Source organism: Echinops telfairi, unplaced genomic scaffold (genome assembly GCF_000313985.2).
Source record: "Echinops telfairi isolate 266 unplaced genomic scaffold, ASM31398v2 ScPeMD7_443;HRSCAF=831, whole genome shotgun sequence".
NCBI classification, from domain to species: Eukaryota; Metazoa; Chordata; class Mammalia; order Afrosoricida; family Tenrecidae; genus Echinops; species Echinops telfairi.
Window position 1 is genome coordinate 58,305,654 of NW_022104341.1, and position 27,114 is coordinate 58,332,767.

Sequence of the window (27,114 nt, forward strand, 5' to 3'; positions counted from 1 at the left end):
GAAGAGAGAGTACCTGAGACAGAGTTAAGGAGAGGGCTCTGAGCCAGAAGCAAGAGGTGAGGAGAAACTGGGTCTTCTGGGTCTCTTTTTGCCCCTGCTGAATAGAGCCTTGATTACAGTGTTACCCAATGTCTGATGAATTTCAGTCTATCAACATTTCGCAACATGAACGCAAAAGGCACCCCAGTGCTTAGAACCTTAGGTCAAGTGTGGACGAAAAGCCCCGGCTAGAGCAGCAATGAACACCCCATCAAGGTATAATGTAATAAAGGGTGATGTCTCAGAAAATATTTTTAACCTCCACGCTTATTTTAGTTCCCATTCCAGCCCAATGAGCCTTCTGTGAGCTGCCCCCACCCCTACCTTTTTTTTTCCTTTCTTTTTTGTCAGTCACAGCTGTTCTTTTGAACCTTCTGAATAGGCATCTGATTTAGATTTGAAGGAAGTCATTTTAGTAGTGGGTGCAGACTCCCAGAACCGCAACTCAGATAACCCCCAGCCCGGGCTCCACAGACTTCTTGGGGCAAAGGCAAGAAGTCTGGCAACCAGTGAGGAGTCGGCACGGCTGTTGAAGTGAAACCCAGTGGACACGCGCTCTTCCTTCAGGCTGTACACTCGGCCGTCAGCGGTTTCCAGACCATTCTCTAACTTGGGAATTTAATAAAGAACTTGGGTCTGCAGCTCAATTATAAAAGGGGAAGGCGTCTTCCAATTTTATCGGCGCTCAGACCCATTATGACTCTGTTCTCTGGTGGAGAACAAACCTCCCCACAAAATGAGCTTTTACATTGTTAAACCCAAATGAAATCACCGTTGATGGAAGCAGCCCTTGCATGAACTGCCTGGCTTTTGACTCAATGTAGATGATTTGTTGGCTTGCTTATTCTGGGGCAGGGTTTTAGGTGAATGCAATACCCAAGTCTAATTTGACCCACACTGCGCTGATTTCCCATGCAATTACTACAGCACATTTCAATCGCAAGCAGTCTAAGTCATTCGAGCGATTTTTCACCTGCAGAAGAAAAGTGGGCTTTCTTGTTTTAAAGCATATGCCCAGGTGTAATCCTACTAAAAATGATCATTTAAATACTTACAATTCCATCTCTGTCTGGTGAGCCCCTGTAATAAAAAGAAATTAGTGGCTATTAGAAAGCTGAATTATTTTTGCTGTGTAGACTACACTACAAGACTTAACTCACTGCCATCGGGTCAATTCCAACCCCGTGGGAGAGAGTAGAACAGCCCCCGTGGGTTTCTGAAACTGCATCTCTTTATGGAAGTAGGGGCCTCAAGATAGAGTGGTCGGAACCATTAACTATACTTCCCTTAATATCTGACCTATCCTCCCCGCTCCCATAGAAACCGGACGAACGAAAACACAAACCCAATTGGTTGAGAGTCAGCTTGCAGGTGGGGTATGGGTATGTTTGTGGGAGGGTGAGAGTTAACAGAAAGCACAAGTTGCTGGGCCAAGGCCTTGGCTCACGATGGAAAGGGGGAGCTCATTCAAGAGCCTGTCCTGGCTTATCTGCCTCCCATAAAACTACCCGAAGGCACGCAAACTGAGTGGCTCTCCTCGAGCATGTTCTTGGATCTCTTTCAGAAGCTTCTGTTTGTATTTCTCAATGTCCTGGGAAGATCTGTACTTTCATATTTATGGATCTAATGTCTCTTCTGATCGTATGCAAGCAGGAAATGGAAAGCTCTGTCTTGCTAAATGTTTACGTTGCTGGTGAAAATCTATGGTGGCACTAAACTGCAAGGCTTTTGAATAAGGGGTACTGAGTATCCAGACTCTATTGCTCAGTAGCTCTGTGACCTTGAACAAGTTAGTTAACTTGCCTAAGGCTGTTTAAACAAAGCGATCTAGATGGACTTCGCACAGTGCCATTCACACAGGAAGTACTCAAACGAGTTTATTGTAAATTTTGTTCTCCTATCATGGTTTCTCTTGACTGGGAATAAAAAACTCCATTTGCAACCCCACTAAAATTCATAGCAATATTGGAGAGGGGTAATTGTTGTTATAAAGGGAAACTGAGTTCATTGATCTTGGGGAAGGGAGACAAGAGAGGTTAGCCACTATATCTTTAGGACTTCATACTTCATCCAATCTATGAAGAGTTAGAAAAATTATTCTATTAGCCTGGAGAGCAGAATAAGACCCCCTTATATTGTCTGTAAGTGTTGAGTGGACCATGGGGTCACGAGGAATTTGACTGGAACTGCTCCTTGTGGTGGAGTGGTCACGAGTTAGGCTGCTCACTAAAAGGTCAGCAGTTCAAAGTCACCAGCTGCTTCTCTGCAGGAAGATGAGGCTTTCTATCTGGTTCTGCTGGAGTTACAGTTTTGGGAACCCCCAGGGGTGGCTCTACCTGTCCTTTAGGGTTGCCATGTGTCAGAGTTGACATGTTGGCCATGAGTTTGGTTTTTCGGTTTGGTTCTTTAGAAGGTGAGTCCAGCTAAGGAAATCCTTCAGTGCTTCACGGAGTTGGGGTAAGTGAGAGAATCTACACACATGGTTCCTTTCTGTCCCTCTGCGTATCATCTATCAATCTATCGAGAGCGAGAGAATGGGAAACGCGGAGGTGAGACACATCTTGGCCTCCAAGCTGTGATCCTCTTTTCCTATCAACATTACTTCCAAAATTAACAGCATAAGCATCTTGGGTTATAAACATGTGATTGGACTGAATTTCTTAGGATACACAGTAAGAGACTAAGGTGGGTGTCTGCATCGGTGCTAACAGCAGGAGGTACAAGCAGAGGCTCCCAAATGGAAAGACCATAAAGTCGGCAGAAATTTTGTACATTGCCAGATCATTGAAATTAAAAATTTTTAAAGATATCTTCTCTAAAACATCCCAAACTTACTGCTATTGAGTCAATTTCAACTCCTGGAGACCTTATAAGACAGAGTGGACTGCCCAATAGGGTTTGCAGGGCTATAAACCTTTAAGCGGCAGAGTGGCTGTGGGGTTCAAACTGCTAACCTTGTGGTTTGCAGGCGCAATGAATAACACTGCACCAGCGCCGTTCCTTAGAGAAGATTGGCAAATGTTCCAGCTGATAGAAGAGGCGCAGCTCGTTCTACAAATATCGAGTGGTTGTCCTGAGCTAGTTGCTGGACTAGGATCAGGGGACAGACCTAGGGGACAGGACCTCAGAGAGCGCATGAGATAGGTTAGGTGAATCCAGTGGGGTCTCATTGTCATCATTGGTGCTGGTCGGTAGAAAGCAGAGAGGATCGATACTAACATGCATTCATCAAAACCACCTTGCCTTTTTACCTCTATATGAGGTAAAAAATAAGGACTTTTTACTAGGATTTCAAGCCTTATTAAGGGAGTTCAAATGAGGTAGAATTCCAGCCACTTTGGGGTGGGTTCTAGTCAGGGACACAGTCCTTATGGGAGTGCCTCTGGGGTAGCTACCCATAGACGTGGACACTAGAAGGGTCTGGAGCCTAGCATGGCTGTGCTGCCGCCCACAGCTAGTCCAGACACAAGGGCACGTGCATAAAGCACTTTTGTGCAGCTGTTTCCTCAGCTATAAAGTAGCAGGGAGACTTCAAAGAGTACATGAACAAAATCCATTGTCTTTTCATTCCATTTTTCCATGAGTTTTTTGACGCTTTATGTATCCAGAAGGGTTGTGAGCAGATTAAATTGGTTACTACAAATAGCGAGTCTGGAATAGTTTCTCTCATATGTTGTTGTTAGGTGCCAGAAGGCCACCTGTATACAACACAACAAAATGCTCTCTCACCTGGCCCCATCCTCACAATTGTTAAAACATCATGAAGGGCCACCTAAAATAAAAATGATTCTACAAGGAGACCTCAAGAAAGTCGTGGAAGAGTGGGATGAAAAGATAATAGAATTTTCCCATGAATCTTTCAAAGCCTCCTCATATAATCTGACCTGGACTAGGTAGTGAGGAGATTTTAGCAGGTAGTGAGGAGATTTTAGCAGCAGTAGGCCCTTGGACATGTGTTCTAAATTCATTTCATAACTCTCTCTCTCATGGAATTTGATAGTTCATTAACTTTTTTCTTAATAGCGTACCCATTATATATAACTTGTAATTTAAAATTAATTATTTACCTCGGAAGTTTTGTCTCTTTATTTTTAAAAAGTTGCTACTAACTCTTAGAACATCGTCTTTCCTCTTTTCCCCTCCTATTTGCCTGGGCTATAATTTTGCCCACCTACACTTTCATTCTGGGTGAAAAAACACAGGTATTGTATTCTGAACTGCAATACTGGCTCGAAGTTCTATTTTCTGTGTAGTCTTCAATGAGTTGTTAACTTCTCTTGGTATTGATTTCTCATCTCTAAAATTGAGGTGTTACTACGAGTCTTGTGAGACAGTTTGACACCTGTAAGGGCTATCAGTGCATATAAAAGTACCGACACAACACCTGCCAGTTAGCACAGGCTGTCTCCCTTCCTCTGTTTAGCAGCCACTGTAATGATGATCAAATCAGGAAGCTCTCTGGTCCTAACCCCACTCTTTATCTCTGGAGGTTTAATCAGCTGGAGTTGGTGCTGGAGTTTAGCCCAGAAGGTTGCTTAGCAACCCTGAACCAGTTGCAACAGCCCTGAAAACAGTTTCCATCAACAAGGTTTCAATGATCCCTGTTTAACAAAAGCGCTACCTAAAGCTGAAGGGAGAGCAAATGGCTACAGCATTTTCTCAATCCTTTTATATCTGTGATTACCTTCTGCCCAATTAGAGAGCAGTTCATGAGAAACAAAGGCTTTTGCTAGACCCCTTGTCCTGTAACGGGAACTGGTCTAGAACCAATTTGCTATCAAACAAGTAATTTGGGGCACTCCCACAGTAAGAGAGTTGGGAGTCTACGAGAAACATCCCACTTCTTTTTTTTCCTCTTTAGAAATTGGGAAGGAAAAGCAGTGCAAATCAGCCCAGTATGCTTCAGGGAGGTTGTTGAATCTCTTTTTCCTTTCTAGTGGTCCCTCACCCTTTTAACAGTGTTCACACAAACCAGAGATTATAGTACAGGCTTTGTGTTATTAGGGGAAAAATAATTTGGCTTCTGCTAGTGATGTTCCCCTTTCTTGTATCACACAGTGCCACATACAACACTGGGCACACGAGGCTTCAACAGATGCTGCTGCTAGCCTGACTTGTGCCGTGCCCGGCACTGTAGGGGAGTTTTCTCTAATATAAACTTTTCCTTTTACATGTAAGACAACTGAGGCCCAGAAACTCTCTCATTCACTCCCATTGAGTTGATTCCAACTCACTCAGAATGACCCTTTAGGACCGGGGAGAACGGCCCCTGCGAGTTTCCAAGACTAACTCTTTATAGGAGTAGAAAGTTCTGTCTTTCTCCTGTGGAGCTGCTGGGGGTTTCAAACTGCTGACCTTGTGGTTACAGGTCAATGCATAACCACTGCACCACCACCCCAAAAGGAAGGTGCACTTCTCAAGCCTGTGGAGCTATTGGCTGTGCTGGGACATGGGCCCAGGTGTTCTGGCTCCAATAAAAAGTCACTCCCAACTCTGGATCGTTGATAACCACATTATGGCAGTGTCCTAAGGAACATGTGAACCATATGATCCTCAGAAAATATCCTTAATTCAGTAATTTAGAAAAATTTACAGGACCAAAGGGAATGCATTTCCATGAAACATCATGATTTACCAGAGGGGAAAAAAGTACACAGGCAAAAAAAGTGAAAACAGGAATGTCAACATCTGATATCTATACAAACACACACATTCCCCCTCTGTGATAGATAGGTTTATGTCAACTTGAAGGTAGATAAAAGTGTAGGGGTGGTATCCAACCTGTCAGTCAGGTCACAGGCTGATGGTGCCTCCTTGTGGGCATGGCCTTCTCATAAGGACAGGTCTGGGAACCTCCCCCTCTCTATATAGTGACCCTGAGAGCTTCCGAGCCCTGCCATGTTCCCACCAACTTTGGATCCACACGACTTTGCACCCACCGGCCTGTGCTCTTCCTGCCTTCAGCACCATTGCATGTGGCTGTGTGAGTCTGGAGAGGGACTTATGGACGAGTATCAGACTTATAGACTTGAGTTGGACTGGGCTGGGCTGTTTCCTTGATATATAATTACTTCTTGATATAAACCTCTTTCTTATACATATGTAAGTATCTCTGTATTCATTTCTCTAGTCAACCAGGCCTAACACACCCTCCGATTTAACATATTCTTTGGCTTAACAGCCTTTGCACATGCAAGTCTGCCTACTGTCTCAGGAAGGAAGAGCTAAATACAGCTTGACCATGAAATCCTTGCCATCATTTTATGGTCTGACCTTCTTTGCAGCCTTGCCTCCATTGCCACATTTACCTGTAACCAGCAGGTAGGCACAGTACCCATTTGTGTTACCCCAAATGCCCACTGGACTTTTCTAACTCCTCTGTGTTTGCTTTTCTTGTGCCTTCAGCATGATGTAGTACTCATCCTCTCAAAGGTCAAATTCAAGGGCTCGCTCTATGAAGCTTCACTGATGATCTGCCCAAATTTGAATTTCCCTGTCTTCAAGCCCTCATGAAATCTCATTTTCAATTACTCATAAGGAACTTACCACCTATTATGTAGTCTCAGACATAGTAAAGGTAACAGGAGTTCCTAATTACTGAGCATTTACCACACTTCTGGCTGCGGTGTGCTGGTGGGTCAAGTTAGATTTATAGTTCCTTTACCAGACAGAGGAGGGCTGAGAACAGAAACCATCAGGTTTCCTAAGTTGTAGTCTTTCTGGGAGCAGATTGCCTGGTCTGTTCTGCCGCAGAGCTGTTGGTGGGTTTGAAATGATGAACTTCCTGTGAGCAGCTGAGGTCTTGACCATTGTCCCCCAGGTCTCCTACTGCCCTATAAGGTAACCACTTGGCATCTGGACTCCTGGGTACCATGTAAGACATTTGAAATATGTTACTGCATTTAACTGTAAGATATACATTTTAATTAATATGGTAGTCATTTATCTTATTGATGCTCAAATAATTCTTGGAGGAATAAGAAACAAAGCAGTGCTGTGTGCCTTAATTTTTTTTCACAGAATGCAAATCTACAGAAGGAGAAGTTAGAAACAAATGTAGCCCTCTGCATCTTCACCTGTGCCTGTCACAACTATTGATTTCCCCAATCTCTAATTCTCAGGGATCCTAGTCAATGGAGAGGTCTAGTCAACTCAATTCTGACAAAGTAGATCACACGAGACGTGTATTTTCAGATGGTTACAACTCAGCAGCAGAGTGGCACCTCTCAGGACTGCTATCATGTGACTGAGAAATAAAATCAGCTTCCACTTTTCAGCACAAAGCTGAGCACCACTGATGCCCAGCAATGCTCATTTTCCCAGACCGGGGGAGAGCCATCAAGCAGTACAGGATCTCCAAGAAAACTCTGGGGGTGATTTTAAAGTAACAGCAGCCTCTTTGATCCAAGTAGGTTCTTTGGGGAGAGAAATTATTAAGTACATACGTAGAATCAGTGTCCTTTTCTTTCTTCCGTATTCCAAAGGCTTTCCTTGTACGCTTTTTCAATCCTGTAGAAAATAGGAAAGGACCAAAGAAACACATCAGCAATGTTCAAGTGAACGGATTTGTAGACTTGCAACAATCCAGGAAAACTTGAATGTCCAGAAACCAATTAAACTTTTTTCTAAATTGTGTGTGTGTATACATGTGCATTCTTAAGCAGGTGTTTATCCAGATCTTAACACCACAGGTTCCCCGAAATACAAGCAATATAAGGTTTTTTACGCATCTAGAGAAGATTGCAAGCTTTTCTTAGACTACTTTTATTTCCTGCTTCAGTTGGGGCTCTGCTAAGGAACTGAATCTCAGATACTGAGTATGTTAACAATTTCCAGGGTAGACCTATTCTTGTGATGGGGATAATGTCAAGGCACGGATCATGTAAACCCCAGTAAGAGAGCTACACTGTCCTGACACATCTTTGTGCCCGTATTCCCATCTCAGCTTTTTCCACTTCTTCGACTCTGGGGTCGGGCTAGGTAAATAACTCTTATTAAAATAAACTGGGTCTCCCTCAGTGGTGCAACTGTCAGTGTGCTCAATTGCTTAATAAGAAGGTGGGGGTGAGTCCAACCAGAGGAAATGGAGAATCTACTTCGAAACATCAGTCTGTGCCCTAGGGAGCACGGTTCTACTTTGACCCACGGAGTTACCATGAGTTGGAATCAACTTTACAAAGGTGCACCTCCGCACTCCTGTAAAGAGTTAGTCTTGGAAAGTCTCAGGGGCAGTTCTACTCCGTCTCATTCAGCCTCGATGCGTCCAACTTGACTTGATGGCAGTGAATGCTTTCTTTACTTCGTCAACACTTACAGCTTCCTTTCATCCTTCAAGGTCCAGGCCAAGGTACATTTTCTCTATGGGGCCACTCAGTCCTTTTGTGTTAAGACCATGGCTTTGAATAGATGCCACATGGCTCAGTCCTACTAATACAGCACAATCAGAACCGACTCAAGTTTGTACAATGTGGTGTTCCAACACGATGCCCGGAACACGGAAAATTACAGGTCAAAGTCCTGGAGCGGGAGACTCAGAAGAGGCATCAGAAGTCTGTTCAGGAGCCTGATGTAGGACACTGGATGACTGCCAGGATGGTGGAGAGTGTCACAGCTTTGAGCCGGACACCATTGTTTATGAGCATGCTTGTCAAGAGGCTTGGTTGCTATGCAACATGCACATCACTCTTGTTTTTGAAGAGGGAGATTAAATTCCTAGTAGGACATCAGCCATAATTTTTCCTACTCTGGTTATGGTTCTAGCACAACTACATTTTGAAAATTTGGATCTGTTCCAGTTTCACTTCATTGGCCATGGCCGCACCAGGAAGAATCCTTCATTAAGACATTGTTCTGTGTTCCCTACACATTCCTGTTCTGCCATGTGTTGTATCAAACTGTATGGACCCCATTTGTTTCCCATGCAGGTTTCACCTTTTCAGGATAGAGCCTAAAGCATCCTATGTAGTTGTATTTGTATTTACTCACTAAAGAAACCAGACAGTATGTATTGATTTAATTTATCTTCTGTGAAGCCTCCTAGGGCAGTATTGGGGTGACAGGGCCCATTTCTTCCATCTTGGATAAACCAGGCCCAGCCTTGTTCTTCCATTCTTATCCTGTGAGGCTGTATTTGGGCCCCTTCCTCCAGTGAGGTTCATAACGTATCCTAGTGGTGCAAAAGTGAAGAGTTTGATTACAATCTGAAAGGCTGACAGCTTGGACACAGTGCCTCTGAAAATGGGACTCCTAGAGTCCAGGCAACTCCATGTGAGCAGTCCTCCTCTGCCACGTGGGTTGGTCTGAGATGACATCTACTTGATGGCACCTAACTGCAACTATGTGTGTCCCAGTTACGTATCTGGCTGGTGCTAGTTGTGCTAATATCATTCCAACATACTATATAGTCAAATCGGTAGACCTGTGACTGGTGTGTTGGAAAGTTTTTTGGAGAAGTTGGAGCTGGAAGAGTCATGGACATTACAAGACTTGCGTTTGGCACTACCAGGTAGCATACAAGTGGAAACACTGATAGCATCAGTGGTTTCATAACCCCTGCTTCCGAAACATGAGTCACCCAAAGCACTCAGTTTATCTGACTCATTCATTATCTGACTCTTAGGACACTGCTCAAATATTCTCCAAAATGCCTCGGTTTCATCTAACATTGAATTTTAATAGTCATTTCACTAAAGAAGTTTAGGTTTTAAAATGTCAATGTTTGTTGTTGGTATTTTTTAATCTCCTCCCACAGAAAACAATTTCCCATTACTCCCTAATGAGCAGTTTATAGGAAAACTGATTGACATTGAAAACCATCCACGATAGTATTTAGAAAAAGGTTCCCTCCTTCCTTTCGATTGTAATTGTTTTCTTCTTTCTCACTTCTCACTGCCTTTCCTTTATCTGGAGAGAAAGAATTATAGTCATGTTTTCTCTAGAATTTCTCCTAGGATTTATGTCTCTTTTAAAAAATATTTTGTTGCTAGTTTTGTTAGGTATGTCTCTGTCACTCCATTGGTTTTTCCATGCTGGCAATTTAGCTACTGACTTCATAACCGATACTGTAATTGTCCATCACTAGTGACTTTTAGAGGACTATAAACCAATGCTATTAATACCTTATGCTTGCAAAACACATTGTTCTCTATAACTGGACCACGAGATAAGTGATAGCATGTCCTACCAAGCAGAACAGAAAAGACACACAGATGCCAGTGACTCCTGTATTACATGAATCATGTAGGGACAATGATACTTTTCCAGAGAGTCTGTCCTGTTTCTGACTATCAAATGTGGACAATAGCCAAGATGGCCTGGGCTATGAAGTGACAAGCTCACGAATTTCCAAATGTGCACTGCAGTGGGGATCGGCAGGCACAGGGTGGGCTGGGTCTAGTCCCAGCTTCACTTCTAACAGCGAAGCTTAGTTCAAGTAGAGTCTCTCTAGATTTCAATCTCTCAGCCAGCTAGTGAGGAAATTGGAAAATCCTAAGAGAGAATATATACATCTTCCCCGATACTGAGCCAACCCACAAGTTTTACTTCACTGAAAATCCTGCTTCTTATGAGCTTATATCAATATGATATTCCAGAACAGCCCCCGCACCTCTTGTCCCTCCCACAAATCAGACTGTTGAATAAGACATTTAACAATATTTTCCCCAAAGTGGAAAGACTTGAGAAGTTTTGGGAGGTATAAAGAAAATTCTCAGAGACTAAAGCAAAGTTATAAGATGTATCAAAGCTACTTAATCACATCAGCTATATTTAAAATTCTTAGGTGTAGTCCTATCTTTTGAGAGTTTATTTTTAAATATTCAAAGAAACTCCTCAAAAGATATCAACAACAACTGAGAGTCTTATAGGAATTACAATTATGAGACATTATATTCCATAATCTGATAAGCTTAAAAAACACTCCTCCAGAAATAATTTACTACTTCTGATTCCAGAATTGAATGGAAATGTTGAAGTCAATTCCTAACTTTTGTCAACTCTTCTTTACCAAAAATGGGAAGACAAAAAAAAAAAGCAGGTGTTTTTTTTTAAACTTACATTCTTTATTAACTTATGTTATCAGTTTATGAGCCAAGCCAAAAACATATAGAAAAAAACAAACAAACCAGAAATGAAGGTCTGAAATATATGTGCTATAACCCTAAAAGCATTATATTGGGTGAAAAAAGTCAATCACAAAAGGATAAATATTCTATGATGAGATGTCTATGAAACAGAACTTAAATTTTATAAGTAGAACTTAACCCATTGCCATCAAGTTGATTCCAACCCATAAAGGTCTTATAGGTCAGAGTGAAATCACACACCATTGTGCTTCTCAGGCTGTAAGTCTTAATGCAAACAGATTGCCACCTCTTTCTCCCAAAGAGTGTATGGTAGGTTTGAAGCCCCGACTTTTCACCTTGCAGTAAAGCACTTAACCACTGCACCACCAGGCTCCTAAGCAGGTGAATAGAGACCAAACATTATTGGTGGTTATCAGAGGCAAGCAAGGAGGATGGAAGAAAGAAGGGCCCAAGGCTGAAGGGCCACAGAGCTCCTTTTAAGAGTGATGGTGTGATTTGGGAACAGATTAGGGTGCTGTGTGAACAACATGATGACCATAATTACTATAGTGTCACTGAAACTGTACATGTGAAAACTGTTGAAATGTCAAAGTGACTTGTGACACATATATTTATCACACTGAAAAAGAACTATTAAAATATTACTTCTCATCTTATTTTCAAATGGCAATTCATGCTCCACTGGTAGGTTATGAAATCAATTTGGTGGGAGGACGTCTCCATTAAAAAAAATGAGTAGAAGAGAAGAAGTCTGTATTGCCCTTCAGAAGGATAGAAACTGCTTTATGAGACCCTTGCTTCCATGTGTGTGTAGTATTTGCAAACCAAGGGCCAATGCAAAATAAATTTCCATTCACAAGTTACAAGACAAAAATATTTTAAAAATCTTTTCATTTGAAAAGCTTTTTAAGCCCTTAAAATTTAAAATACAAATAAGTATTTACTGGTGTTTTCCTGTGAAAATTTTCTGAATTAATTACATAAAAGCAACAAGATACGTTGGATTTTATGGTTTTAAGAGTAAATAACCCTGCAAGTGGTGAAGATACAGTAAAAAAATACAATTTCCTTAATTAGAAACATTAAACATTCTTTTCCTATCCATTTTCTTTTCCCGTGAGGGCAAATGTCCTCTAGGGATTCCCTAAGCAAACATCGGATTCTGAATTTGAGTCTTTACATGTTAACGTTGGAAATACAATTCATTAGAAGAGATTTTCCGGAAGAAAATATGGGTTCTGTAATCTATAACAATTTTAGGCTATACAAAATTCTAACACTCAAAAGAGCTTATCCGATCTTAGTTCGCTTGGCTTGGTGTTTTTATTTATTTACTTTTTAATCATACCTGATATAGCCACCCCCTTAAACAATGAACAAAAGGTTCTGTAGACAGCTAGATTGTGCCAACACCGGGAGCTGAGTTCCGACTAGAAGTCAGTGTTAGCAGCCTGCGGTCCAGTGTTGGGGAGCCGCCACAGGGCAGGCAATGCTGTCTTCAACTGGAGAAGCAGTGCTGCTGCCTAGGCCAGACCAGCTCAGGAGCTCCCCCTTTCTCTCCCATCCTGGAATCCTGAGTGTTCCACTGCTGGCTGATAAGACTACAATAAGGCTCCGCCCTGCAGCCTTAGCACCTCGGCCACAATTGGTGTATCACCTAAACCAGTAGTTCCAAAGGCTGGGATGGGAAGAGATGTGGGGCAGATATAATGGAAGTAGCAGAGGCGGAGATAAGTTCTAATATTAGGGTAGAGGTGGGAAAGAAAGAGCCTGAGTGGGGTGGGGACATTCTGTGCCTTTGTTGAGGGCCAGAGTCCCTTGAAGGCACCACTTTTTACCTCTTTTCCTTATTCACCTTGCTTCTTCTCTTCGTCAGGATGTTAAGTAGTTCATATAAAAAATATCTTAAAATTGTTTAAAAGACACCACCTTTAGATATCATGGAACCCAGATAATGTAGTGGTTATGCTTTGGGCTGTGATCCATAAGAAAGATGGGGGTTTCTACTCCCATAAACAATTATAGTCTTGGAAACCCATGGAGCCAGTTCAACCGTGTCCAATAGGGTTGCTATGTGTCAACATTCATTGGTGGGCTGGTTGGGTGTGGTTAGGTTAGATATCTCCTGCTTTCTAAGCCTCCCCAAACTCTGCCTTTGGGCAGGGCTTGAACAAGGCAGAATCGAGGTACAAAGGTACTCTACAAGTGACCTGGAGCTTTGAAAGAATGAAGAGGTGTGTGAGGAGGAGGACGAGGGGATGGCAGTGACCTTTAGGATAAGTATGGATAACAGAGATAATAGAGACATTCAAGTTTCTCTAGAAATGTGCAAGCGCTCTCTCAGAAATAGAAGCAGAGAGAAGCATTGAAGGAAGCAGACAGCATGCTCTTTAGAATTCAAAAGAGTGTGTACAAATCCCAATTTGACTTGCTGTCATTCACACCCACACTTATCAAGCCTCAGGCAATTTGCTACATTCAATGTAAGAGGTAAGTCCTCACAGGACAGGAAGTGTGGAGGGACATATTTTGTTCTCCAATCAAGAGGGGAAGGCAGCTCTTGATGCAGGTCTAGTATGGGATAGGGCACTGTGCCAAGAACTGTACACACATTAATCCTCCCAACAACTCCAGAAGGTATTGCTAAGCCTCTTTTTTATGGATTAAAAAACACATTCAACATAATTAAATTCCTCTTCCAAGGTCATTCAGCAAACAAGTGACAAGTCCAAGATTTTAAGCCAGGCCTTAGTAACGCCAAGGCCTAGCAACTTCTTCCAGGGTCCTTAGTTCATGATGATTATTCTAATGCCCAGAGCAATTCTTGCTAATCAGGGTATATGCACTCAATCTTGGGCAATTACAAAAGAAAACAGGCACCCAATGTTTGTATGATAATTAATCAACAAAACAAAAAGTCATGACCTCGCCCAGTGTTTTCTGTCTCCATACCATTAACGTTCAATTCCACTCATGTATATGGAAGTAGTAGGGAAGGAGAAGGAGGTAAATTCTACATGGTTTGCAATGATCTAAATCCATAGGTGTTAGGCTAAGGAATGAATGCTGTTCTGTGACCTTGCTGTTTGTGTGATTTTGTGCATACTAATGTGCATAACAATGATACATTGAAAAACTCAACTCAGCAAAAAATACAAATCATTAATAAAAGTATTATCCAAAATGTATAGTACTTACACTGTTCTAGGATATCTATCATGAATTATCAGGAGCTATGACTCTGGAGGCATAGTGGGGTTTTTTGGCTCCTATCCTCAGGGTCTGCAGTTTGAAACTACTAGCCACTCCATGAGAGTAAAACAGGCCATTCGATTTCTAAGAAGAGTTATAATCTCGGAAACTCACAGGGGCTGTTCTACCCTGGTCTATAGGGTCACTGAGTCAGCATTGACTTGATGGCAGTCAGTTTTGGTTATTATTTTATTGACAACATACTGTGGGGCACCGAGAAGCAACTAAGCTCACAATGGCGATAAAGGGCAGACCACATTTCCAAATGCCCTCTGTCTGATCCCAGAACCCACATCATTTGTTGTTGTTATAAGACAACAATATAGAGGCTTCTTTTCAAAACAAATAACTTACTTATTTTTAAAAGAAAAACATTTTTACGGTAAAGTAAGCTACCCATTTTCCATACACAAAGAACAGTATTTTGCACATCTATATCCTTGCATGCTGTCTAGTGAACATAAGGAGACCTAATAAATGTGTGTTAGGTGGGTTATTTCTATAAGATATATGTATTTATCAGCTCAAAGGGTTAGTCAAAGGTGAATCACATGTAATGGAATTACTTATTTTCTGTAGGAACCCAGGCCAAACATTTGGCCTCTGTAATACAAAACAGGCCAATTTAATTGCCTTGGACACAATGCCACTTATTGAACATAACTCCAGACTGACAATATCTATTCATTATGATGGACACTGTGTTTCTGTCAAAAAAGATTATGATGTCAGAAAAGGATTCGATATTAGCTCTCTATCTAAGTTTTAAAAATAGGTCCTATAGTTCCATGCTATCCCAATATGAATACCACCATCCTTCTTCAAAGAATTGGAAAAACAGATTACCAACTTCATATGGAGGGGGAAGAAGTCCATAATTAGCAGAGAACTCCTCAAGAAGAAGGAGAAAGTGGGAGGGCTTGCTCTACCTGACTTTAGTACGCACGATACTGCCACAGTAGTCAAAACAGTGTGGTATTGGCATAATGACAGATACTCAGACCAATGGAAAAGAGCTCAAGACCCAGAAATAAAAAACATCAGCATACAGGCAACTGATCTTTGATAAGGGCACAAAAAATATTAAATGGGAAGCAGATGCCATCTTCAATAAATGATGCTGGACAAAATGGATATCTACCTGCAGAAAAATGAAGCAAGACCCTCACTTTACTCCATGCACAACAATAAACTCAAGGTGGATCACAGACCTCGAGATAAAACCCCAAACAATTAGGGCCATAAATGAGGGAATTGGGACAACCTGAAAACCTTGGCACAGGGAATACATAGGCTATCAGAAATAGGAAAGGATACAAACATAGAGGAGTCACAGATAGACAAGTGGGACATACTGAAGATAAGACACCTGTGTACATCGAAATAATTCACCAAGAGAATAATAAGAGAGTCCACCGACTGGGAAAACATCTTTAGCAATGAAACATCAGATAAAGGCCTTATTACTAAAATCTACAATGCCTTGCAAGCTCACAATAAGAGAAAAGCTAACTGCCCACTGAGGAGGTGGGAAAAGGACCTGAACAGAAGTTTCACAGAGTTTGAAATCCGAATGGCCAATAAACATATGAGAAAATGTTCCCGATCATTAGCCATAAGAGAAATGCAAATCAAAACAACTATGAGATACCACATAACACCTTCAAAGATAGCCCAATTCAAAAAAGTAGAAAGCAACAAGTGTTGGAGGGGCTAGGGCAAGACAGGAACTCTCATCCACTGCTGGTGGACCTGTAGATATATGTACAGCCACTATGGAAATCGATTTGGCGATTTCTCAAACAGATGGAAATTGAATTACCATACGACCCAGCAATCCCCCTACTGGGCATATATCCAGAAGAGGCAAGAAACAAATCAAGGCCAGGCATCTGCGCTCCAATGTTCATTGCAGCACAGTTCACAATCGCAAGGAGTTGGAAGCAACCCAAATTTCCATCAACAGATGAATGGATTAAAAAACTATGGTACATACATACAATGGAGTACTATGCATCACTGAAAAGCAGCAATGAACGCATGAAGCATATCGCCGCATGGGAAGAACTGGAGGAAATAATGCTAAGCGAAGTAAGCCAAGCACAAAAGGACAAATATAACATTAGTTCGCTGAGGTAAGTTTTTATATATATATATATATATAAAAGAAAGAACAGAAAGGCAAATGCAAAAGGGGCACAGGGAAAAAGCTACTGCATACAAACTCTCTAGGGGTAAGGTCCAGGTAGCATGGCAGGTGCCAGACCAAATCCAGAGGTACATAGGGTAGCCAACCCCAAGGGGGGCGGGGCAGGAGGAACAGGGAAAGGAAAAATAAAAAGGGATATGTGATGGGGGAATAGGGCACTGACCACCCAAGGGAAGGGTATTGTTTGTGTCTCCACAGGGAAAGGGGGACCAGATTTAAAGCCAGTGCCAGATGAATGCATCTTGTTGGCAAGAAGTGGGGAGCCAGCAGAGGGGCCTGAAGGCTTGGCCCCCATGCCAGCTACCTGGAAAACTGCTCCTACCCCCCAGAAGAATTTACTTGAGAGGACAGCAATGAAGCTGCAGCCAGAGGAGAGGGGCATGCCTGATCAGAGCAAATGGGAGCACTTAGGGAGAGGAAGAGAGAGTGGAGAACATCCTGATGCACCAGGCCTGGAGGACGACCTCCCCGCTCTGAACAGCCTGTGGACAGAGTGGACAATATGGCTGATCCCACCATGAGACACGCCATCCCTTGATGGCCCCGGGCTCTAAGGGGGACAACACTGGAGACTCAGTGTTGGGACTGGCCCAGACTGACCCTGAGACACTGAAGCAAACCACAAAAAGTGTGCGGCAAATCAACCGTGGGAGCAGAGCAGAGAGCCCCTGAGGAAGTACAAAGGACGACTTGGGGGCCAGAGCATGGTACCCCATTGGTCCTGACTGAAGGACACGCCTAGAGACCTTGATCTATTTACAGGTTTTTCTTTCTGCTTAAAAAATTTTTTTTCTCGTTTAATGAACTTATTCTTCTATGGGTAACTGGTTTCCTTTTTTGTTGCCATCGCTGTGCTCTCACTGATTGCCTATCTTGCTATGGCTTGGTTTTTTATGCATATTAGTATCTCTGCAGATCTATCTAGATAAGATAGACTGGATGAATAGTCTGGAGGAGAAAACAACAGGACCAACGGTTCCGGGAGGGATACGGGAGAGGGGGAGGCTGGGGTAAGGAGGTGGTGCTGACCAACCCAGGGACAGGGGAGCAACAAGTGATCCAAAAACAATGGCAAGGAGGGTGCGAGAGGCCTGGTAGGGATTCAGCAAGGGCAATGTAACCGAGAGAAATCACTGAAACCCAAATGAAGGCTGAGCATGACAGTGGGACAAGAGGAAATTAAAGGGAAATAGAGGAAAGAACTAGGGGACAAAGGGTATGTATAGAGGTGTTAAGACTAGAATGTACATATGTAAATATATTTATATAAGTGTGGGGAAACATCTACGTGCATATATTTATAGGTATAGTATTAAGGCAGCAGATGGACATTGGGCCTCCACTCAAGCATTTACTCATTGCAAGAACACATTGTTCTTTTAAATTGGCATTCCAGGATGCACACCTTCCCAAATCAATTGCTGAAGAAAAATGTGAACATAAGCAAAGGTGGTGAAGAAAGTTGATGGTGCCTGGCTACCGTAAGATATAGCGTCCGGGGTCTTAAAGGCTTGAAGACATACAGGCAGCCATCTAGCTGAGAAGCATCAAAGCCCATATGGAAGAAGTACACCAGCCTGTCTGACCACGAGGTGCAGAAGGGATCAGTTATCAGACATAAAAGAACTTAAAATCATATCAGTGGGTGCCCACCTTCCTGATATGATCACTGAAAACAAAGGTGTGCATAAGCAAAGGTGGTGAAGAAAGCTGATTGTGCCTGGCTATCAAAAGATATAGCATCTGGGGTCTTAAAGGCTGGAAGATAAACAAGTGGCCAACTAGCTCAGAAGCAACAAAGCCCACATGAAGAAGCACACCAGTATGTGTGATCACGAGCTGTCGAAGGGATCGGGTGTCAGGCATCAAGGAACAAGAAATCATGTCATTGTAAAGGTGGAGTGCAGAGTGGAGACTCAGAGACCATCGGTTGGCAACTGAACACCCCCTGCTGAGGGGTTTTGGGGAGGAGACGAGCTAATCAGGGTGCAGGGTAGCAACGATGAAACATACAACTTTCCTCTAGTTCTTTAATGCTTCTTCCCTCCCAATATCATGATCCCAATTCTGCCTTGCAAACCTGGCTAGACCAGAGGATGTACATTGGTACAGATAGCAACTTGAAACACAGGGAACCCAGGATAGATGACTCCCTCAGGACCAGTGGTGAGAGGGGCGATGCCTGGAGAGTGGAGCGGATATGGGGTAGAAAGGGGGAACCGATTACAATAATCTACTTATAGCCTCCTCCCTGGGGGATGGACAGCAGAGAAGAGGGTGGAGAGAGACGTTGGACAGTGTAACTTATGACAAAACTGTAATAATTTATGAATTATGAAGGGTTCAGGAGGGAGGGGGGAAGGAGGGGGGAAATGAGCAAATAATATTAAGGGCTAAAGTAGAGGGCAAATGTTTTGAGATTGATGAGGGCAACAAATGTACATATGTGCTTAACTCAATGGATGTATGTATGGACTGTGATAAGAATTGTACAAGCCCTCAATAAAATAATTAAAAAAAATAATGAGCGTAACAAATGTACAAATGTACCAATGTGCTTTATACAATTGATGTATGTATGGATTGTGATGAGTTCTATGAACCCCCAATAAAATGACTTACAAAGAATAGGTCCTATAATCTGTTATGAGAACAAATCTCCAGGTCTTAGCTTCTGGGGGCCGGCGTGTTGGTTCAAGCTGCATACTTTTTTATCAGCAGCTGAATGCTTAACCAATGTACCACTACTAGGATGATGCTACCCAGTAAATTCCAAACCCATCAAACCCACTGCCACGGGTTCAATTCCAAGTCGAAGCAAAGTTACAACCCCGAATAAAGCCACCCCTCTGGGTGTTTTGAGACTGGTTATCTTTACAGGGGCAGAAAGCCTCATTATTCTGCTATGGAGACTCTGGGGGCTTCAAGCTGCTGACTGGGTGTAACCCAATAGGCCACCAGGGCTCAAACTAAAACAACACAAACGCACCCCTAGTGAACCAAGTCTGACTCAGAGACCCTCCAGGAAAGGGTCGAACTGCCTCTATGGGTTTCCCAGGTCGTGTCTCATTATGGGGGTACAAAGCCTCCTCTTCCTCCAGTTTACAAACACAAAGCCTGCTCTTCAAGAAGAGGCCTCTTCATTCTGAGCTGAGCTATTTGAGGAAAATTGTAGTGACATAGTCCATTAGCACAGGAATGCAAATTGGATACCTTGAGGCTCAGATTTTACATGGGGAAATTCACCTTGGTGTGCTAAAATGGAAATATCTAATGGACAACTAAGATTTTTGAGGAGCTAACTATAGCAGTGGTCTTTTTTAAAAAAATGAAATATCTGACCTCTTGGTGACATAGAAGAAAATGTTGATGAGAGGATGGCTATGAAACAGATTTGTCACTTAAAGGTTTGGTTCCCTTTACCAATATGAATACAACGCTTAAGCTTTATGAAATTAGAAGAATTTTAAATAGGTGGGTCACTTCCATGAAGCTGTAAGTACCACTGTGGGATCTCTGGGAAGCAGTCCATGGTGATAAAGGCACGGTGAGTCTTGGGCAGACTTGGGTCTAAATCTCCTCTTCACTTCCCCCACGGCAAGTTATTTCACCTCTCGGGGACTCAGTTTTCTCAGTGATCTATCATAAAATGTTTTTGTATCATTGGAATGAGTGTAGATGGACTTGTGTAGCATCCAAATAAGCAGTCTTATTTTATGAAGATTTCGCTTGCTTTTCTTAGAATGTTGAGATTTAAACAACTAGAAATTGGCTATTTTAACTGATTGTATAAGAGCAATCAAGTGCTTAAACTCAGCATTTATAGTACCCTCAGATTCTATGCCTTTAAAGATAAAAATATAGCATCAAGTTTAAAAATAATCAACTCTTTAAAAATCTCACACTTCCCTTCATCAGAGTAGTGATAATAAAATGGAACTTGCTCTCAAGAAATTTAACCATCATCTATCAAAAATGACACATGAGGATTCAAAGACTTACAGCAAGAAATAACACTTTCTCATTCAGTAGGAAAATAAAGCACATATGAAGCCTTTTCTATGCCCAAGACTATCATAAATGTTCGTGAATCAGCTGTTTTCCAATGTTATCTGGAAGTTACTAGTGCTACTTCTACGTAGGATGGTGAGTCGTGGGCTAGACACACAGGCTCTCCTCGGAGAGCAGCACTAGGGCACCAAGGACATTCATTCGATCACTTCCACGATGACCCTGTAGACTGTCACCTAGCCTCTCATTCCTGCGCTCCCTCTTTTCCTTTTCTCTGCAGCCACCCATTCTCCTTGTTCCCAGCCACCCCCAGTCCCTCCCCGTCAACATTGACATGGGCAAGGCTCTGAATTGACTGATTCTGTTCAGATAGACTCTGATTTTCTGCCATGCACAGGAAAAAAAATTCAACTGGATGATAATTCACCAAATCTCATGTTCACAAATGCCATTTCCATCAAGAAGATAAGCCTCAAAGAAAGTACACTAGACCAATAACAGATATGTTTTCCATATGCCCTTGTCTTTTAGTATTTCTTGCAAGGAAGAAGGAGCAAGTTCATGGGTAAAATCGCTAAATTACAACATGTACCATTTTGTGATTTGAGCCGAATTCCTCTAAGGTGAATTGGAAAAGATAGCCAGAAATATCCTCCATAGGATTCTTAAAGTTTAATTCTAATTTACTATGCTGAGGCTGAGAGGCAGGAAGGGAAAGGGGAATTTACATGGCACTAGCAACTCACTCCACAAGACTGTTAAACCAATTCTATGTAGTTAGGATTTATGATATTTAATCTCCAAACAATAGAAATGATTTTAAAATCTTAAAATATATAAACATACCATTATTTTTTACAATATTGCCAACCAAGCATACACATAAATAAAAGAGCTATAAAGGACTTAGATACTGAATTTAGCTCCAAGTTTTCTTGGATTCATGTAGCTTGATGCTGTCTGCATAATTTAGTATAATGATGCTCATCCATCTATTTAGCTACCTGCCTTCCATTCAACAATGAACAAACCATCCACCCCTCCCTCCATCCTCTGGCTAAAGTTCCCAATAGGTAGCACAGTTCATTGTCAGACAATTCTTCCTGCTAGATTACATAAATTTATCAGGTTGCAATATAAGCCTCCTCTCTCCCAGAGTTTATGCTTATTCAAGGTTAAAAAAAATCAAACTGACTACATCTGTGGGAAAAGATGATGGAGAAGCGCAATATCAGCAATTAAATCCAGGCCAGGGGCCAACTGTGGACCAGGCCATCAATTGCTCATATGTAAGCTCAGGTTGAAGCTGAAGAAAATTAGAACAAGTCCACGAGACCCAAAACACCACCTTGAGGATATCCCACCTGAATTCTGAGAGCATTTCAAGTACAGATCTGAACATTAATGACAGAAACCCTGATGAGCTGTGAGATTACATCAAGAACATTATTCATGAGGACAGCTAAAGGTTATTGAAAAATAGGAAAGCAAGAAACGATGAAAGTGAATAGCAGAAGAGACTGTTAAACTTACTCTTAACTGTAGAGGAGCTACAGCAAATGGAAGCGATGATGTGCAAGAGCTGAACAGCCCACTTCAAAGAGCAGCTGAAGAAGACAAAGTCAAATATTATAATGAAATGTACGAGGACCTAGATTTAGAAAACCAAAAGAAGAGCACTCTGCATATCTTAAACTGAAAGAACTGAAGAAAACATTCCAGCCTTGAATTACAATCATATGGGCAAAATGCTGAATGATACAGGAAGCATCAAAAGAAGGTGGGAAGAAATCGCAGTCATTGTACCAAAAAGAACTAGTGACATTCAACCATTTCAAGAAGCAGCTCATGAGCAAGGACTAATGGTGAGGGATGAAGAAGTTCAATCTGCACTGAAATCATTAGCCAAAACCAAAGCTCTAGGAATTGATGGAATACCAAACTAAATGTTTCAACAAACTGATGCAACACTAGAAACAGTCGTTTATGTCAGGAAATTTAGAAGACAGCTAGATGGCCAACTGACTGTACAAGATCCATATTTGAGCCCATTCCAAACAAGGGTGACTCAACAGAATGCTCAAATTACAGAAGAATATCATTGATATCGCATGCAAGTAATATTTTGTTGAAAATGCAGCATTGACAGGGAACTGCCAGAAGTTCAGGCCAGACTCAGTAGAGGATGTGGAAAAAGGGCTATCGTTGATGATATCAGATGGATCTTGGCTGAAACCAGAGGAGATCAGAAAAACATTTACTTTTGTTTTATTGCCTATGCCAAGGCATGCGACTGTGTGGGTCCATAACAAACTATGGACAGCCTCAAGAAGAGTGGGCATTCCAGAACACTTCATTTTGCTCATATGGAACCTCCATATGGATCAGGAGAAGGTTTTGTGAGCCTATATGGTTTTTAAACCTACATGGTTTAAAATCAAGAAAGCTGTGCCTCGGGTTGTATCCTCACACTATACGTATTCAATCTGTGTGCTAAGCAAATAAGCTGGATTACATGAGGAAGAATGTGGCATCAGGATTAGAGGAAGGCTTATTAGGAACATGTGATAAGCAGGTGATAAAATTTAAATTGCTGAAAGTGAGGAGGAATTGAAGCACTTGCTAATGAAGATCAAGGATTGTAGCCTTTAGTATATATAGATTACACCTCAATGCAAAGATAACAAAAATTCTCACAGTTGGACAAATAAGTACCTCATGATAAATGGAGACAGGTTGAAATTGTCAAGGATTTCCTCTTGCTTGGATTCAAAACCAATGCTCATGGAAGCAACAGCCAAGACATCAAAAGAGGTGTTGCACTAGGCAAATCTGCTGCATAAAACTTCTTTGAATTGTTGAAAACCAAGGATGTTACTGTGAATGCAAAGGTGTGCCTGACCGAAGCATGGCCAGACTTTTTCTTACATACTTGCCTCATGTTGAGTAAGGAAGTCCATGGAAGAAAAGATGCATTTGAATTGTGATTCTGGAGAAGACCATTGAAAGTACCTTGGACAGTTAACAGGTCATACCAATCTGTGTTGGAAGAAGCAAGACCAGAGTGCTCTTTATAGGCAAGGATGACCAGACTTTATTTTACACAGTTTAGACATGTTGTCAGGAGAGACCAGTCCCTAGAGAAGGACATCATGCTTGGTCAAGTAGCGGGGCAGTAATAAAGAGGAAGGCCCTGGATAAGGTGATGGACACAGTGGTTGCTACAATGGGTTGAGACATAAAAACAATTGTGAGGTTGGTGCTGGACCATGCAGTGTTTCCTTCTGTTGTACATTGGGTTACTATGAGTTAGAACCTACCCTATGGCCTGTAACAACACATATGAAATGTTTAGTTAGTATAATAGGAATTAATTTGCATAATGGTCACTATGATGTGGTAAATAAATAATTAGAGTGGCTTTGGAATCAGCAAAGATATAATTACATTGACTATTATTTTGGTACTAAAAATATTGTCCTATACTAATTATTTGATTACTAGCATTTCATCTGTATTGAAACTCTACATAACCAGAATATTTAACTTAGCAGAACAGCTGAATGCCAAAGAATTTTACATAAATACATCAATAGTGACAATTCTAATAGAAATTCAAACAAAGTTAGAACCATCTGTTGAACATCTCATAATTCCTATACTCAAATTCCTCAGAGTTTTGCTATCCTTGTGTCAGACCTGAAATCATATCAAGCTTCACCACTAACCAGTTGTATGATGTAGGGAAAATTACTTATCTCACATAACTTCAGTATCTGGACCTGTAAAACACCCGATTGTTGTCACTGTTAGGTGCCATCGAGTTGGTTCCAACTCATAGTGATCTTCTGTTCAAGAGAATGAAACACTGCCTGGCCCTGGGCCATCATCACAACTGTTCCTTTGCCTGAGCCCTTTGCGGCATGCCGTGTCAATCCACTTTATCAAATGTCTCCATCTTTCTCACTTTTTACCAAGCATGACGTTCTTCTCTAGGGTCCCGTCTTTCCTGACAACATGCCTAATTTGAGTATGCGAGACAGAGTCTGGCCATCCTTGCCACTAAGAAGTATTTTGGTCGTATTTCTTCTAAGACAGATTTTCTTCACCAGCACCGTAATTCAAATGCAACAATTAATCTTCTGTCTTCCTTATTCAACATGGAACTTTCACAGGCATACGAGGCAATTACAAAGGCCATGGCCTGGGTCAAGGACACCTTAGCTCTCAGAGTAACATGCTTGCTTTTCACCCCTCACAATACAATGCGTCCTCTGATCTCTTGACTTCTGCTTCCATGAGCAGTGACTATGGATCCAAGCAAGATGAACTCCTTGACAATCTTTTCTCTTCTTCAATTTCTAATCATGATGTTACCCTCTTGGTCCAGTATTATTTAATATTACTCAATATTATTAAGACCTCCTGGTCCAATATTATTCAAATGAAGAAATTAAAAAACATATTGTAGGTTTTTATGATGGAAAATGGATTTTCCTCCCTTTTTCATATTAACAAGAAAAGACAGTTTTCTTATTATTGATACTGTTTCATTCTTTAATTTTATTTGGTATATACGTCTCTAATTTGCTATTTTAATCCTTAATTAAAATAATTATATTCATATATAATCATATTAATAAAATATTAATGATTTGGGGGTAGTATTCTATTAACATATCCATTTTTTCTTTCTCCCCTGCCCCCATTTTTACAATTAAAGGGTTTATTGGTGGACTGCTGCCCAGGCCCATAATGAATGCTCGTGGGAAGTTCCCTGTTTATCCTGCTAGTCAGTATGTGCAGTTGTGATTGGACGTGAAAAGTCGCCCCACCCACTCATGGTTAGTTGCTTTATAAGCTGGAGTGTAAGTAGCACTCCGACCGAGACACACTGAGTGACAGCCGACTCCTACTTGCAGGCTCTAGGAAAGCTTCTCCTTCGACCAGGTTGGTGTGGTCCGGATTGATGTGGAAACTGGGTACAGCAGTCTAAAATATGACATCTATAGCATGGCTAACTACATTTTTTTCTCTTCTAAAGGTAGTGGTTTGTTAAGATTTTTGTTTCTTTTCCCCCATAAAAATCCTAATTCAGGGATAAAGTTATCATCCACTGGGAGGAGGGCTTTAATTAGCTTTCATTCAAAGTATAAAATAAAAACTAACAAAGCACAGCAACTGATAGGAAATGAAAACCCACTGCCAAGGGGTCAGTTCCAGCTTATAACAATCTTTCATAGAGCTTCATATAAATCTTTATAGGAACACACAGCCTCATATCTTTTTCCTGCAGAGTGGGGTGGGTTTAACCGCCTGACCCTGGGTGTGGGAAACTGAGGACCTGGAAGGAAGTGTGTGTGGCCGGCCCCCAGCACTCGTGAGCACAGGCACGCCTCTGAAGTCCACAATGTGGGGAAGTGCTGCAGTCCACAATGGTCCAGAGCATATCTACTCTCCATAAATGCTAATATAAAGCTGCCTCAAAGAGGCACCTGACTCCTCACCTAGGCAGTTAAAGGATCCTTATCACTGAAGGCATTGGCTCCCTTTGTCCCTTATTTTAAGGAGCATTTTGCATCTCTTGTCTCTTGCATGCCTGGTACTCCCTTTGAGTAATCCTGTTGAGGCCTTGGAAGATTCCAGATCAGTAAATTGCCCATGTGTTTGATATGCATGCATACCATGAGGGCTGCATGCCTCAAGAGCTATATAAAGCCGTAATTCAATAAACTCCAGACTCTTCTTTTTCTGGCTTCTCCTGGGAATGGAGTTGAGTTTGGACCACACAGTAGTTAACGTTCCAATGCTTACCTGAAAGCACCCTCAGGGAATTAGATCACATAGGATCAGAGTAAAGATGGATATTTGATATTTCGATACTTGGTGGATACTTCATAGGTAGTGGATAAAGAAAACTGCAGAATATAGAGAGTAAAAGAACAGGCAGGCTCACAATCACCCAGAAAATTTGAGCTCGGACTCAAATTGTCAACCTTTATTTTGGTGCAGAACACTTTACCATGTTGCTTCACAAAATATGAATGTGTGCATATGTGTGCATGTGATGACAGAGAGCAGTACTTCAACATATAGTGTTTTATGCTTTTTTAGTATGGATTTTATTTCTTCTATGCTAACTTCATTTTCAGGCTTATTAAATGTCTAGAACAGTGTGATGTACCCTGTTGAGCCGAATATCATTACCTTAGCAATCAGGATCTCACTTCCAAAGATGGAAACAGCCGCTAGTAGAAATTTGGCTTAGCATTGTGATTAGATTTTCTGCTTAGAACTCTAAATAGACCTTTCAATTTAGGAGACTATTACCTCAGAGAGAGATGTAAAATAAAAGGTGATTCTAATAATGATAAAAAATAAAAGAGGAAAAGGGTCATTAGAAATGGGGTCACTAAAAATACCAATAGCCAGATGCTGAATCTGAATGAAGCTCACTATGTGGTACTTTGCACAAATGCATTTTGTTCTTCCTGGAACTGCCACAGGTACAAGAGGAAT

The 27,114-nt window shown here is 41.6% G+C and overlaps 1 protein-coding gene across 14 annotated transcripts in view; it reads right to left on the reverse strand.

The window, feature by feature from the left end:
• SGIP1 (SH3GL interacting endocytic adaptor 1) overlaps nt 1–27,114 on the reverse strand; it is a 265,833-nt gene that overhangs the window by 139,372 nt on the left and 99,347 nt on the right. For all 14 annotated transcript variants that reach the window (XM_045291785.1, XM_045291799.1, XM_045291796.1 and 11 more), the window contains 2 exons: nt 7,485–7,548; nt 1,095–1,119 (listed from right to left, as the gene is read on the reverse strand). In XM_045291785.1, the coding sequence (XP_045147720.1) occupies nt 1,095–1,119; nt 7,485–7,548 (89 nt within the window). The remainder of the gene's footprint in view (nt 1–1,094; nt 1,120–7,484; nt 7,549–27,114) is intronic.